Below are 15219 nucleotides of genomic sequence, written 5' to 3' on the forward strand. Positions count from 1 at the left end.
CGTGTTGTCAAATGTAAATAGTGCCAAGGCCGCTAGGGGGCGTCTCACACACGCACACACATATGGAAATGAAGCAGGTTTGCTCTTTGCAGATTTTATTTGTTTCTCAAATACAGGAGAGTTAATTAATGTACAGAAGGACAAAGAAATTCATCAAGAACTGTACAGTATTTACATCCGTTTTTTTTCCTTTTTTTATGGAAAATTAGATTGTTTTCAAAATAAGTCATAGTATGCACAAACATCAAAATGATAAAAATGAAAATGACCATTTCCTCTTTAAATATTATTTATTTATAGTCCTTCTTCCCTCGCAGGAAACGGATACTTCTTTTTCTTTGCACCTGCATGACTGATGATTGAACTGAAACACAACAATGTTAAGTTTCAAATATATTTTCCCATTCTTAGCTTCTTCTTGTTTTTTTTTGTAACACCCCGCTGTATTTGATACTATATTTCTGCCCTGGCGTTGTTTTTCGTAGAGAGGGGAAGACGACTTCGGCGTGGATATGCGCGTTCTGACTGTATACTGAACCTGTGGGAAATAAAAAGGTCTTTTTAAAACGTCAGGGTCAGCGGCTCAGCGCTTTCTTAAAGTTTAAGTTAAAAACCTCCTCATATAAATAATAAAAATGTGTTTATATATTATCACGCAGCCCACTGGTGCTGCCCCTCAACAGCACGGGGATGAGAAAGAGAGTTTATTAACACGTTTCATGTTTCTATACGTGGACAAGTCCATGTTCACGCTGCTCACGGCACACTCTACACGCACTTTAAAAAGCATTTTCACTTTTCTTCCACTCTTTTCAAAGGCCGACAAGCTGATGTTAGTCTTTTCAAAAAATAATTTATGTAAAAACTAAGCAGTAATAGTCTCTCTTTGAACTATTGTCTTTGTGACACAGTTACCATGACGTCAGCGAGCTCCTCCGTGACTTGCCGCTTTAGCTCCTTTGTTGACCTCGACACGTCGGGGGTCTCTCCTTTTTCCCCCCTCGCTCGGCCCCCTGAGCCGGACGGGGTCCTCCTTCCCAACAAAGTAAGACATTTCTTTAGTTTGATCGACAACAACAAAAAAGAAAAAGAAAAAAAGAATAGAGGCCAGTGTCTGGGGTCACACGAACTGACCCCCTTTGTGTTCATCAAGGGCCTTAAAAATTCATCCTCAGATCTTAGAGACTTGAAGAGGGTCAGGGGGGCTGTACAGTGGGATCCATCTCTTCCCCTTTTTTGTGGGTTTTTTTTTCCTCCTCCTCCTTCTTCTCCTTCTTTTAATCCTCTCGATTCAGTCGGCTCAGGCTTTGGTGCTGAGCGTGAGCAGCTCGATGAAGGAGCCAAACAGGGTGTCGAGCCAGCTCTGGTTAGCCATGCACTGCTGCACCACTTCCTCTTGGCCCGGGTCCTCTGCTGCCTGCTCGATGGTGTTGGTCTGGAAAAGGGCAGGGCAAAATGTAAAAGCGGCACCTCAGACTGATGAGTAATAACGTGCTATGACATGGGAGCGCCAGTCCAAAAATGAGCTGTTACTTCAATAGCTTTATGCTGATTCAGGAAATGTGCTGAAAATGGATGAGTGTGCTCACCTCTTTCTTGCACTGTAAGAAGGTGTGGTATTTATAGTGGTGCAGGGAGTGGTAGAGACTATAGATCCGATACGACTCGGCTGACAGTTTAAGGTCCTAAAACGGGGGGGGGGGGGGGGGGGGGGGGGGGGGGGGGGAAGCACATGGAGATCAGGTCAGCTGTGTCAAAGTTGAAACACAAACAGATGGCCCAACAGAAACGTCTCACATCTCACACTACTACTGCATCTTCAACGACCCAGATGTAAAAAAATACCCTAATGTGGTCCTCGGGGTGCAAATTTGTTACTAAAGCACCTTTGGAACAATCAATAACTGGAAGATAAAAATAGTACGATCAAATGTTTACACAGAATTTGAGCCCTTTGTGTGAAAATGAAAAATTTCTAAATCCCTACCTGTGGTTTCGGCAGAGTCTTCTTGACTCGGTTGAGGGTCTTGCGGTTGTAAGCCTCGCCGCTGAGCCGCACCCTCACCACTCCTGAGTCCAGGGGGTCCACAATTATCTGGGGATAGGCATGCAGGGCCTCCTGTCCAAGAGAAGAGAGAAAGCACCAGAAAGGCACACAAGGAGAAGGAAAAGGGAATTTAGCGGGCAAAACATTTAGGATACAGGTTTCCCCTGTTTTAGGCATATACGGGGAAGTAAGACCTTTAATCTTTCACGATAATAAGAATAATAATAACAACAAATGTGGCGATTATGTGCTTGAATGCATTCAGCCGTTGTGAGGAGCCTACCTGGTGCTGAGAGCTCATGCTGACTCTCCTTATCAATCTCCTCTTCTGCTCGCTGAGGATGCTGTCAATCTTCCTCATCGGTGGGAGGTACAGCTCATCTGGTGGCCAATGAGGGCAGAGGAGGTTTTCATCAGTCATCGTTCACGTACATGTCAATCATTTAATACCGAGCGCAGATTTACAGCTGCTATTTCTGGCTGCTGCTCCTCCAGCGCGTCACAACTTGTTTATCTGGATGGCCGCAAACAATAATCCTCCTCATAGGCAAAACACGCCAGTAATTCCTGTTGCATCACGGCGGCGGCGGTAAGCTTGTTTGTCCAGCTGGAGTGGAAACGTGACAGCTGCTTCTAGCCTACGGCAGCGATTGATAGTGACACTTTAAAGTTTTGCTGTCTGGCTCCATTTTGATGTTCTGTCCCTCATATTATAACATGATATCGAGTACGTGCGCTCAGGAGGGATGTGTGTGTGTGCGTGTGTGAGTGGTGTGCCAGTCCTCTCACCGTCTGTGTCCTCCAGAGCCTGGATCATGTCGGGGTCCAGGGCTGTGCTGACCAGCATCTCCACGTAGCTCCTGAACATCTCCCTCATGGCGCGGTTGTTCACGCCGCCTTTCACCGGCACTGAGAGGGGAGAGAAGCAGAGCACACACACACACACACACCTTGAGTTATAGCTCTGTGCTGCAGCCCCACCTAAAGTTGAAATGCTAAATCAGGCAGTAAAATTCACCGACTGTTGACTAATGCCGTCTGATGCAACGTGGCTGCCTAGAGAAACAGTTTAATGATGGCGTCTCTATTAGGGTGCAGCAGAATGTGCAGCCAAGCTAATGACAACAACGGGAGCCATAAAACAGTCTGACGGGGACGATCTTTCAAATAGGAGTTATGAAGGAACTAAAAATCGGCGTCTCACTTTCTTCCTCGCTTGCTGCCTCTTCAGACGAGTCCGAGTCGGATGATGAAGGAACCTCTTTCAGCCACTTCTTCCTCTTCTTGGGCGGTGGCTCGGCCTTCACTTTAACCAGCTTGGATTTGGGCTGGCGCTCGGCCTTTTCCTTCTCCTTCTTCTCCACCGATTTCTTCTCCTCCCTCGCCCTCCCTCGCTCGGCCGCAGCGGCGCGTTTCTCCCTCTCCTGGTGCGGCTGAACCCTCTTCTCCCTCTCTCTCTCCTTCTCAGGCTCCCTCTCCCTCTCCTTGGATTTGTGCACTGCGGCCGAGGCGTCCCTCTTCTCCCGCTGCTCTTTCGGTGTCGCCGCCGTTCTCGTCTTCTCCCTCTGTTCGCGCTGGATTGGCGGCGCGGCTTTCTCCTCTTTCTCTGCCACTCTGGCGGGCGCCTGGGGAGCAGGAGGGGAAGCCATTCGGGGGAGATTCTGTCGTCTGTTGAACAGAGGGACATTTATCTTGTAGTTAGAAATGGAAATCAGAGTCATGCATATCTGTAACACAAGCTGCATTTATAAAGGTAAAAAGAGGCAGAAATAAACTCCACAGAAATAAACTCCACGGTCCTGTGCGCTAACACAAGCACAATAAAGGCTGAACTCCTCCATTCATTTGCTGGGCTTATCTGGGTCGCAGCAAGCATATTTTTCTCCCCAGAAACGTCCTCCAGCTTCTCCTGAGGGGATTCACAAGGCCTTGGCGGGATGTGCAAACCCCTCCACAGTGAGATGACATCACATTTCTTGTACCTAGAAAAAGGCCTGGATGCTGCTGTACCCTGACCTGGTTCTATCAGGCTTACTGCAACTATGATTCTCAAGATGGCGTGTGACAGATACCTGAGAGCCGGTGTGGCTCTGCGCCAGGGTCTCCTCGAGCAGACTCTCACGTAGTCCTTCTTGTTGACGTTCTCCAGGAACTTGACATAGATGCGCTGGTAACGTCTCTTTGCATCTCCGAAATACCCGAGATACTTAAGGAGAGAGGAAACAAAAGCATTTTAATCCGATAGTATCATAACAAGTGGCTCATTGAGACTTTAAGTGTGACTAATGTGTGTGTGCAGGTGTGGTTGGATTGCCGGGCCTTTGGTGTGACTCACGTTGCTTGTGGCGCAAAATTGTCTCTGCCCGTCTTTGATCTCCGGGCTGAACTTCTGCAGCAGGGCTTTCTGTACCCTCCAGATGGGTGGAGGTTCGCGCCCGGTCTGCAGGGCCAGCTGTACATTAACAGACACACAGGTTAACAGAGAAGCTCTCAGGAGGATTCCATCTGAGCATACACACTCATAAAGACATCAAATACATGAATACCTTTAGAGTCCGGATGTCTTCCACCCGCACCACAAACTCGTCCCTTTCGCGGAAGATGCCCTCCCCTCCGCTCTCACTCTCGTCCTCTTCACTCTCTCCGACGATGGCAGCATCCTCTTGCTTCTGGGCAAGGTGCAGGGATGTGATCTTCGGCGGCGGCGGTTCTTCGGGTGAGGCCGGGGGCTCGGGAGACGGTAGGGGAGACTCGTTCTGGGCCGAGGCCGGGGGAGGAGGGGAGGCTGGAGGGGGAGGAGGAGGGGGAGGAGTGAAATGCGGCGCGACTTCGACGGGAGATAGTTCCGGAGGCGAAGCCATGGCCGGGGCAGGAGCTGGAGCCGGAGGCGGCGGGGGAGAGGGGGACGTAGGGGGAGCGGGGCTCGGCGGCAGTGAGTTCTCCTCCTTCTGCTCCTCGGGCGGAGGTGGGGGCGAGGGGAGGGAGAGCGGAGGCAGGGGGGAGTGGGAGGGAGAGCAGGACGAGGTCGGGGACGGAGGGGCAGAGGGAGGTTCGGAAGTCGCTGGCTCTGGAAGAATCTCAGGAGGAAGAGATGCTGGAATGAAAAAGCGAGATGGAGTGCAGGCGTGTTATATTTCTTCATCAATTTGCATCATGTAAAAACTACAACGACATCATACCCTAACCCTACTAAACAGATCTACAGAAATAGCTCAGGCCGGTCTTACCTTCCAGCTTAGGAGCGCCTAAAGTTTCCAGCTGTGGCTCCGTGTCCTCTGCCATGTCGCTCTCTTCATCCCCGACCACACTCCTCTCCTCGTTCTCATCGTCGTTGTCATTCTCCTCGTCTTTCCTCTCGTCCATGTCCCCGTCTTCTTGCTGGAGCGCGTCAGGTTCGTCGGGCAGAGGCTCCGCCTGCGGGGTGTGTATGGTGTTCTGCGGGCTCAGGGTGGGGGGCTGCAGTGACGGCGACAAAGGCGACTGGCAATCCTGCGGTGGAGGAGTCGGAGGAGGCATGGGCGTCTGGAGAGTGGAGGCCAGCTGTGGAGTGTCATACAGGGCAGAAATGGCTGAGGAGATGCTCTTCTGCAGGTCCTGGTTCTTCCCCACCGAGTCCTCCTCATCAGAGGAGAATGAAGGCAATGTTTCCAGGTTCCTCTTCAGCTCATCTTCCAGGCGCTTGGGGCTGGGGCAGTTACCCAGGGCCAGGCCTCCGTTGCCTTCACCATCCCCAAACGGAGGCGGTGGTTGTGGGGGAGGCGGACCGGGGGACAGAGGGCGAAGACCCCCAGATTTACAGGGGGAGGTCTCACCATTGTCAGGTTCCATTCCTGGAGAGATGTCCAAGCCTGGAGGTCTCTTGCCTGTCTTGAGGAAGTCCAAGAATGAAGCCACAAAGCCCGCCTTGGACTCAGAGTCCTTCTCATCACCCTGAAGAGAGACAGAAGAGAGTCAGACAGAATATAATGTATGTACTTACTTTATTATCATCATTATTATTATCCCTCAGCTCACACACAAACACATTAGAACCCAATCTCATCAAGCAATAAGCTTTAATCTAATTAGTACATTTCATATGACTCTTCTCCGATTACTACAGCAGGGAACTAAATCCTTTACCCTTTCATCCAGCTCTTCATCCACTCCTTCAGCCATCATCTGGCTTTTCTGCTTGTTCTTGTCATGGCTTCTGGTGCTCTCAGCACTGCAAGGGGGCCCAGGACTTAACCCAAGTGATGGGGCAGAGCCCACTGAGCCGTCTGACAGAGCAGGGTCCGTGCCAGACAAGGAGTCTGTCCTCAACAACGCATCCGAGGAGGACAGGGTGCCGATAGGCAACTTTATCTGGAATGACAGACAGTGACATTACTTTGACTGGAGGTATACAGAAGATTTCTGTTCAAATTTCATTTAATACTTAGAATAACAACTGGATTTTAACGACAAACCTGGTTTGCAAATTCTGCACTGCGTCTGAACAGAATGTCACTCACCTTCAGTGGAGGGATTGGCCCGTGCTGCTGCTGTGGGGTCTGATGATGGAGCTGCTGCTGCTGCTGCTGCTGCTGCTGCTGCTGCTGCTGCTGGAGGTGATGGTGATGCATCTGCTCCTGCTCCTTCCCACTCATTTCCATGAACATGTCCTCCCTTCTTCCTCCTCGACCTCGGCTTCCACGGCCCCTTCCCCTCCCTCGCCCTTCAACATTGAATCCTGCTCCAGTTCCAACTGTTGCTGCGCCTATTTCTCCCATCATCCCTCGAGGGGTGTAGGGCTCAGGCATGGGCCGGATACGAGGCCTGCCTCTCGGCCTCGGGGGGCCTTCTCTCTTGGGCCTGGTGGGCTTTCGGCCTCTCTTCTTGGGACCGTCCTGAGGCATTAGAGAGTGGGATCCCATATTTGAGTAGCCAGAGGAGTGGTAGAAGTCAATGTCCCCCATCAAAGGGCTGAGAGACCCACTTCCACTTCCCCCTCCCCCCTTTCTGCAGCTGGACACCAAGTCTGGCAGTAGGTCAGGGAGCCTCCGGCTGTTCAACCGAATGTCCGCTGGCTGATCAGCTTTATCTTCATCATCTTCAAACTCGTATTCTTGAGCATAACTCTTTTTAGGCAGTGTGTTAGGGTCTCTGCGCTCCTTTAGGAGGTGGAAAGAACTAGATTTGAGGAGCTTCTTGGGACGTGAAGAGCAGAAAATGGGGGACTGGAGGCCTCCAGAGCCACCTCCTGCCCCAGGCCCCACAGGCCCAGAGGACATCTTAGGTCCAGCATTGTTAGGGCCGGCATTATTGGGGCCCATTCCCATTCCTGGGCCCTGGGACTGAATCAACCCGAGCTGTTCAGTGTTGACGGTTGAAGGGAGCTCGTGAGTTTTAAGGGAGTCTAAATCTAGGGTCATGGTGTTGTTGCTGGGCTCTTCCAGGCCATGACAGTACGGTTCATAGCCCTGATCGCCACCGTGATGACCCATCATATCATAGCTTGCTCCACTACTTCCTCCTGCTCCGCCTGCATTCTGCCCTCCTTTCATGGAGTCCATTCCCTCTTGACCGGTGTGGCTTTCATTCATCTCCTCCTGTCCTGGCCCGCCACCTCCTGCACAGCTAGACTTGTAGTCGTCTGGACAGAACATGTCTTCCATTCCTGGAAAAAAGGAGCGGTCCTCATCTTGAAGGAGGGAGTCAGGGAAGCAGATGGACGTGAGGGGAACGAAGCGGTTTCCCTGTTGGTTCTGGTCTGCTTTCTCCACCGGGCTGACGTTGTCAAACTGGTGTTGCTCGGAGCGCTGTTGATCCATTTGGCCCTGCTGAGGGGTGAGCTGGGACGACAGCGGTTGCTGAGGGTCCGACTGAGACTGGGAATGGGCCGAGGAAGAGGGTGGGGGTATGTGGTGAGGGTGGTGCGAATGGGTTTGTTGGTGCTGAGAGCTGGGGTGTTGCTGCTGCGGGTGATGCTGCGAAAGGTGGTGCATGTGAGACGGGGTGGACAAGCCGATATCCGGCTCAGAGAGGAAGGAATGGAGCTCGGAGGCAGAGTGCGGCTGTGAGTGATGGCTTTGCTGGGACTGATGATGCGACGGGTGCTGTCTCTGCTGCTGCTCCTGCTGTTGTTGTTGTTGTTGCTGCCTGTGGCGCTCGGCGCTACCGCCGCTCCTTCCGCCGCTGCCTCCGCCACGCCGCTCCTCGGCGACAGTTACGTCTGAGCTGGAGGTTTGAGAAAGAGAACGCTCCAACATGTCCAAGGAGGAGACCACAGAGCTTTGTTTGACCTGGTCGTGCTGATGCGGAGGGGGTCCGTGGTTGTAGTGGGCCGCTGCCACCTCCAAAGCCTGGGACTGGAGTTGGAGCTGGAGCTGGGTGGTTTGTGACTGAGACTGACCCTGATGTTTGCCGGAGCCTAGTCTCCCACCGGTCTCCATTACAGCTTGCTGTTGGCTGATAGAGTGCTGCTGCTGCTGCTGCTGCTGTGGATGAGAGTCCAACTTATGGTGCTGCTGATGCTGTGAGTGAGAATCCATTTTGTGGTGCTGCTGATGCTGGTGGGAGTCCATCTTCTGGTGCTGTGAATGCTGTGGGTGGGAGTCCATTTTCGGGTGTTGCTGATGTGGCTGGTGGGAGTCCATTTTGTGATGCTGTTGATGTTGCCGATGAGAGTCCATTTTGTGGTGCTGTTGTGGGTGCTGTTGGTGGGAGTCCATCTTGTGGTGCTGCTGATGGGGCTCCAGCTTGTTGCGGGTGGTGTGGGACAGCACTGACTGAAGCAGATGTGGGGGCTGACGGGACTGATCGGTGGGGGAGTCCATGAGGGAGGCGGCGGCTTGAGATTGGGAATGTTGCTGCTGGATTTCTGGCGTTTTCCGGGAATAAATCTCTGAGCGCTCTTGGGGCTTCTTCTGCAGCTCCATCTGGGTGTGGGCCGGTAGTTGAGAGTGTGACGACACATGTTGACTATGTGAAGAGTGTTGGGCAGCAAGGGAATGTTGGGTGTACGGGTCGCCCCTACCGTAATGAACTACTGAGCCTAGGTTGTCATGGTGATGGAGGTGGGAATGCACTTGATCGACACTGCCTCTCCCTCCACTACTCCGACTGCTTCCGACAGATCTGTCATTTCTCTGCTGCTGCTGTTGGTGATGGTGTTGTTGTTTCTTTAGTGACATCTCCAGCTGGCTGTCCAGGCCAGAGATCTCCCCCCCAGACCCAGCATTACCCACACCAGCGCTGGAGGTGGCACTGTGGGTACGTATGACACTTTGAGGGTGGTACCTCTCCTCAGAGGTTTTGCCCATGTCGTAGCTCAGCCCTTTAGCTGAATCGGTGGTGGGAGGTACCGACTGGGGCGGAGGCTGTGTTTGCTGGGATGTTTGTTGAGGCTGTTGCTGGGGGTGGTGATGAGCGGCCTGGGGGCCAGGGCTCGCCTGGGCCTGCAGGAGGTGTTGGATCAAGAACTCGTCATCATCATCCACTTCCTCTTGGGACCTCTGAGAGCCCACTCCAAGCATGGAAGTGTCAGCCTTTGATTTGGAGGAGGAGGAATGATAGGATTGAGGCTGGGAAGAGGGGCCTCTGGTGTCGGGGTACCCCTGTGGGGAGGAAAGGAAGGTGGGAGAGAGAACCGAGGAAATGTACTTGTTAGAGCCGGCACCTCCCGGAGAGTGTGTGGGGCAGGGAGGCACAGGGGAGTGCAACCCTGGACGGATGATGCCCGAGTTGCCTGAAGGGGAGGGGCTAGAGTCTGGAATATGATAAGATGCTCCTCCGCTACCTGCCCCGCCTCTATCATTGGCCATGCTGCTTCCTGCTCCTCCTCCTGTCCCAGAGCTTCCTCCTCCAGTGCTGTTGCTGCTTCCTCCGCCAGATGCTCCACTACCTGATGAGCCACTTGACCTTAAAAGAGCAGGGGAATGGCCTGGGGCTCCATAGCCTAATGAAGGGCTTCCAGCTCCACCCAAAGAGGATGGAAGGGATCCATAAGCAGAATCGGCTCCATATATATCAGTAGAGTAGGATTGGCTTCGCCCACCTAAACTCCCATAGCCCTTCCCACCAGTACCTGAGCTCAGGTCTTGGGCTTGTGGGGAGCTGAAGCCACCATAGGACTGAGTCAGGTGGGAAGGAGGCGGCTGATTAGGCGAATATGACTGCTGCTGCTGGGGCGGAGTCTGACCAGTAAGAGCAGTAGTTGGCGTCTTCACTGATGGAACAGGGGAACCGTAGCCTGAGAGGCAGGACTTGGAGAGAGACTGGGGAGCTGAGGTGGAGGTGGAAGGGGGCTGCTGCTGAGGGGCTGTGGGGGGAGGGGCAGGCTGTGGTGGGGGCTGCTGCCTGGATGGAGCGGCGCTGGAGCTGGAAGTTGGTATTGAGTTGGAAGGGTGAGCCCCAGACGTGGCAGAAGAGGAGGAGGAGGAAGAGGATGTAGAGGAAGCAGAAGGGGGAGTGTGAGGGGTTCTGGAGGATGACGCAGAGCTGGCAGAAGAATAACCGCTGCTGGAGCTGCTTTTAGTACCTTTCCCAGCTGAGGAAGAGGAGGAGGAAGAGGACGATGAAGAGTAGGGAGGCTGGATGATTGGCCGATACTGCTCAGTGCGAGAAGCGGACTTGAGGTCAGATGAGGGGCTCTGGTCACCCAAGGGGCTGCAAGAAAGGCCAGCGTGCCTGTGGTGGGTGGCTATCTGCTGGTAGCCTGCTCCTCCACAACTCAGATAGTGCTGGAGGGAGTGAGCAGCAGATGACGAGAGCTGCGACTGAGCTGGCGTGGGCCGCTGGTAGTGCTTGATGACACTGTCTTGTCTGGGCACAGCCCGCTCCTGAGCTGAATTGGATTGAGACTGCGATTGCGGCTGGGGCTGCGCTGAGGAGAAGACTGAGGCATTGTACAGCTGAGACGACTGGTCCTGGAGCTGTGATGACAGTAGGTTGAATTGGTGTGACTGCAGGTGTCTGGCAGAGGAAGCCTGGGCAGATGTGGCACCCGTGGGATCCTGGCTGCCCCTATAGGCAGCTGCAGCAGCACCCTGTGAGGACAGGAGTCTATCAAAACCCAGACTGGACTGGGAGGGGGCTTTGATGTGTAGCAGGGAGTCATGTGGGGAGAGCAGGCCATTGGACGTGGGACTAAACGTGGGTGTGTCCTGGAGGGAAAGGGGAGCAGCGGGGAAGGGTCGGCTAGAGAAGGATGCTGGATGCTGATAGGCTGAGAGAGCTGAGGAGGAGGGGAACGAGCCAGAGCCTGGTAGGGCTCCAGAGATGAAGAGTTCGGGAGGAGCAGGTGTGTGCATCGCTGTTAGGAAAGGGAAACAAATGGAAAAATAATTATTCAGTATAATCCAAGCTATTCAACAAATTACCAACAAGCATGCAGTCATTCCTTAAACTGCATCTCTATCCGCATGATATTAATGACTCAAACTATAAACCCACAGAAAAAAGCTGACATTTTACATTAAAATGCATTCGTCAACTTGCTCCAATATCAACGGCCTAAGCATGACAACAAATCCAAAAGTGAGAAGGCTCATCTAATGTCATATTGATCGTGAGGCCTGTCTGAATGTCACACACTTAATGGAAGATCCAACAGGGCCCCACCTGTCTGCCAGGATGGTGTACGGAACTGGGAGAGGAGGGAGGAGGCAGAGGGAGGAGGCTGGGGACCCCGAGACTCCAGGGCTGAGATCAGATTCATGACGGAGGCATCAGGGCCTGAGGGGCTGGCATGGTGCAGGCCAGTGTCAAAAAGCCCCGACAGACCTATGGGAATGGGAGACAAAAGCATGGGACAACTTTCACCGCAAATGCAACTGTTAGTATGCAGTTAAATAGGAAATTGAAAAAATTAAAGATTCCTGATTTATGCAGCACCAGGAATAAGATTCATTAGCTACGTCTGCCTTCACACATACACATAATAGGACTTGTGCAGTATGTAAATAAAACAGATGATGAAACCGATCTTTAATGCGTCTACAAAGATGGATGAGGATGAATACAATAATTCTAGGCTTTTTAATGAATTGGGTTCAGGTATACGCTGGAGAGATGTATGCAGATTTTTCAGCATCTTCAATCTGTTATGACCGGTATGGACAAATACAATAATTCATGGCCCTGGTCCCTTTTGGTGGTGACATGAAAGGTGTGACATTTATCTCACCCAAACTCCTTCCAGCTGCTCCCCAAGCTCCGCCTTGGCCAGAGCTCCCAGGGTGGTGATTGGTGGCATACCCCTGCAGAGGGTGTGGGGTGGCGTAGGCTTGCCGGTGAAGGAGCTCAGAGTCAGGGTGGGATGATCTGGAACTCCCATATACAAGACTATAGAATGGATGGAGGGAGGGCGGGCAGAGATGGGGGGATTGTAATAGGTCATTAATCAATTCAATTCAGGGTAAAATGGCATAAAAATGTCCCTCTCGAAAACGTCATTCTAGTCCTAGAGGTACTGCTAAAACACTGAAAGTCCTAAATGTAAATAAATGAAAACAATGTGCATTATGTCAATTTAGGCTCATCAATCAAGTTCGGATGGCATTTGTCCTCTTCAACTGAATTTTACAGGAAGAAAAACACACACATTACAATCACATTTGCTTAAAGGTTTGGTTGATTTAAGATGATGTCTAAATTAACAGTCTGAAGTAAATTGGGGCATAACTGTATTACATAGCAATTATTATAAACAGATTGCTAGTCTGTCCATCCACCAACATAGGGATGCAAAAATAATGAGCTCATTTGGTTATTTAAATGCATCAGTAAAAGGTCAAGCTTTTTAATCAATTTAAAATAACATAAAACTAAAAAATTTGCCTTGTCCGGGGTTACAGATGAGCAGAAGCCAGAGCACATACGTTACTAGCTGGCCAGATAATCTGCTAGCACCTGGCTGCACCGCGGCTACGACTGAGGCTCTAGGCCCCAGACCAGTCTGGTCCATGTAAATAAACCATGGGTGACCGAGGTGTTGTTTTACTCCAGCTGCGAAAATGCATTTAGCATCTCTTGGTACATTAGATTCTTATGCGTCGGGGAAGCTGCAACTCATTCGAAGTGTGTGTCTGTGTGTTGCTATGTTAACAACAGGACAGTGCAAGACGACGCAAATGCATGCTAAGCTGCATGCAAACACCCGAATCTAGCTAGGTTTGTTTAGCCAAATTTTGTTGTCCTTAAGTGACACACTGTCTTAGCTTGTGAGCATTCATAGCCAGTCTGACTCAAATGATCAAGAACGTTGAGAAGCTCGACAAATTAAATGCGATATCGCTTGCGTGTTTAGGCCTCAAATTATTTCCATCCAACATAGCGCTAGCTCCCAGGCTAACGTGGAGGCTAAATGGTCGAGCTAACGAGCACAGTCTAATTACATCCCCGTCAGCTCACGATTCCACCTTGATGGCGAATTTGGTTCATAAAACCCAGATTATTGCATCGTGCAACACCGAGCCGGAATATGTCAGTTTCATTATGCAAATGTGCACGACCGACAATTGTCTGGATCGTGCAGGTCGCTCGGGTAAAATAGAAATCAGGCTTTCTAGCGTTGGGCATCACCTGTGCATCTGAGAGATTTTACGGCTTTACCACCGAAAATGTGAGGAATTAAAATGTTTATTAAACGTTTCCTGTGGGGCAACGTGTATCGGTGGTTCTTTTTAATGTCTGGCAGAGGGGTTGTTGTGTAGAGGTTTGCTGCATCTGCATTCTTCGCAGTTCTATGATTCCCTTGAATGCATCTCTCAGGGTCTCTGTGAAGGCCCGTACAGATGGAACAATAATTCCTATGGATCCTCCAGACATACGCCCCCCCTCCTCCTTCTCCTACACACACACACACACGCACGCACGCACACACACACACACACACACACGCACGCACACATACATACATACATACATACACACACCCAGCCAGGTCTACCCAAAGTCCACGTCAATCACATCCAATTTATTTCCCATACCTTTCCTTTCTCCACCCCGCCCACCCCCACGACACGCACACCGCTCTATTCCTGTTAGTAATATTATTACTATGCAGCTGGTTGGATGACAATGCACCGCACATAGTGACAAAGCATGGTACCGTTTATAAAAACCCTAATGGCGACAATTTGTTTACACGGGTCACATCGTGTCCAGCAGAGTCTCACTGATGCATGCACATTGTCTCGATCCAATGCATACCTTGCTTTTGCCGATCTCTCGTAACTCCATCCTGCTCCTGCGCCCAAATCACCAAATCCTGTTCCCGGGTAATTTCTATCCATCTATGTTCTTGTGCAGCGATGAGCAAATCAACGCGGACGTCGAGGAGCAGATTCCAAAACAATAAAAAAAAATCCAGTATTTCCCGTTCGCGTTTTCAGGCTATTTTCCCCGGTTTCATAAGCAAGTCCTCAGGAGTGGAAAACAGCATATTGAAAGAGAAATGGAGGGGAGGAGGAGAAAGCTGGATGAAAAAGAGGGGGGTCTACGGGGCTATAATCCAACCACCTCCAAAAAAAAACAGCCTTTCTCCTTTTTCTACACCTTTCCCATTTATCATTTCCACGAATGCTGATTTACTCCAAATTCATTCCCGGACATGATGAAGGATGCCGCTGCTTTGACCGGCGATGGGCGAACTGCTAATAAACATTAGATTTGAATGCGTCCTTTTCACCGTCTCTCCTCCCCTTTCTTTGGGCTAGTTTTTGCTACGCCGCTAGCACCAGAAAAAGATTGCAATCGACGGGCCACGTTGGTAGCGATCATCCCCGGCACACAAGCACAGAAATCCCCATTCTCGCAGTATTTTTCGCATGCAAATCGTTCCCACCCCCCTTCGAGGCAGAGCGGTAAGCTAGCAGATGCTAGCTGTCAGTAACGACGCATCAAAATAAAACGGGGCCGCTCTTATTTTCCTAAAAGCTCGCTGCCCATTCTTTTGCCCTCTTCGGGCATTCAAGTTAAAGCAACTACGAGGCTTCCTGTGCGTACAAAGACCCACCGCGACGAGACAAAAACCCAACGAGGAAGTGTAAAGAAAGCAGGCCGCGTTTTTATATTTTTCACTCATTTTCCTCCGGAGACGCCATTTTTGAAGGCGGCTGGCCGCGGTCCATCCTCCCTCTCCCTCTCTCTCTCTCACCGCGGAGACTCACTCACTGTCTGCGGTGACCTCCATTCACCGGCCCCCC

The 15219-nt window shown here is 51.3% G+C and overlaps 1 protein-coding gene across 1 annotated transcript; it reads right to left on the reverse strand.

Annotated features, from left to right (window-relative positions):
- Positions 1-396: 396 nt before the first annotated feature.
- Positions 397-15209, reverse strand: prr12a (proline rich 12a). The gene is made up of 15 exons (XM_076151964.1): positions 14225-15209; positions 12198-12355; positions 11633-11794; positions 6544-11324; positions 6170-6394; positions 5275-5977; positions 4594-5141; positions 4383-4499; positions 4120-4253; positions 3252-3715; positions 2837-2956; positions 2331-2428; positions 1988-2119; positions 1590-1685; positions 397-1435 (listed from the first exon to the last, which is right to left on the reverse strand). The coding sequence occupies exons 1-15, from the start codon at positions 14305-14307 to the stop codon at positions 1301-1303; spliced, it is 7956 nt and encodes a 2651-aa protein (XP_076008079.1). The 5' UTR covers positions 14308-15209; the 3' UTR covers positions 397-1300.
- Positions 15210-15219: the final 10 nt, after the last annotated feature.

The sequence above is a fragment of the Genypterus blacodes genome, unplaced genomic scaffold (genome assembly GCF_046128005.1).
Source record: "Genypterus blacodes isolate CSIRO-AG114 ecotype Tasmania unplaced genomic scaffold, CSIRO-AGI_Gbla_v1 ptg000055l_1, whole genome shotgun sequence".
Lineage (NCBI taxonomy): Eukaryota > Metazoa > Chordata > Actinopteri > Ophidiiformes > Ophidiidae > Genypterus > Genypterus blacodes.

Excerpts from the sequence above, each read along its gene's own strand:
- prr12a (XM_076151964.1), bottom strand. The coding sequence starts at position 14,307 with ATGGATAGAAATTACCCGGGAACAGGATTTGGTGATTTGGGCGCAGGA. Across the intron at positions 6,395-6,543 it reads GGCCAATCCCTCCACTGAAG|ATAAAGTTGCCTATCGGCAC; the intron begins GTGAGTGACATT and ends CTGTCATTCCAG. Across the intron at positions 1,686-1,987 it reads AGACTCTGCCGAAACCACAG|GACCTTAAACTGTCAGCCGA; the intron begins GTAGGGATTTAG and ends CCCCCGTTTTAG.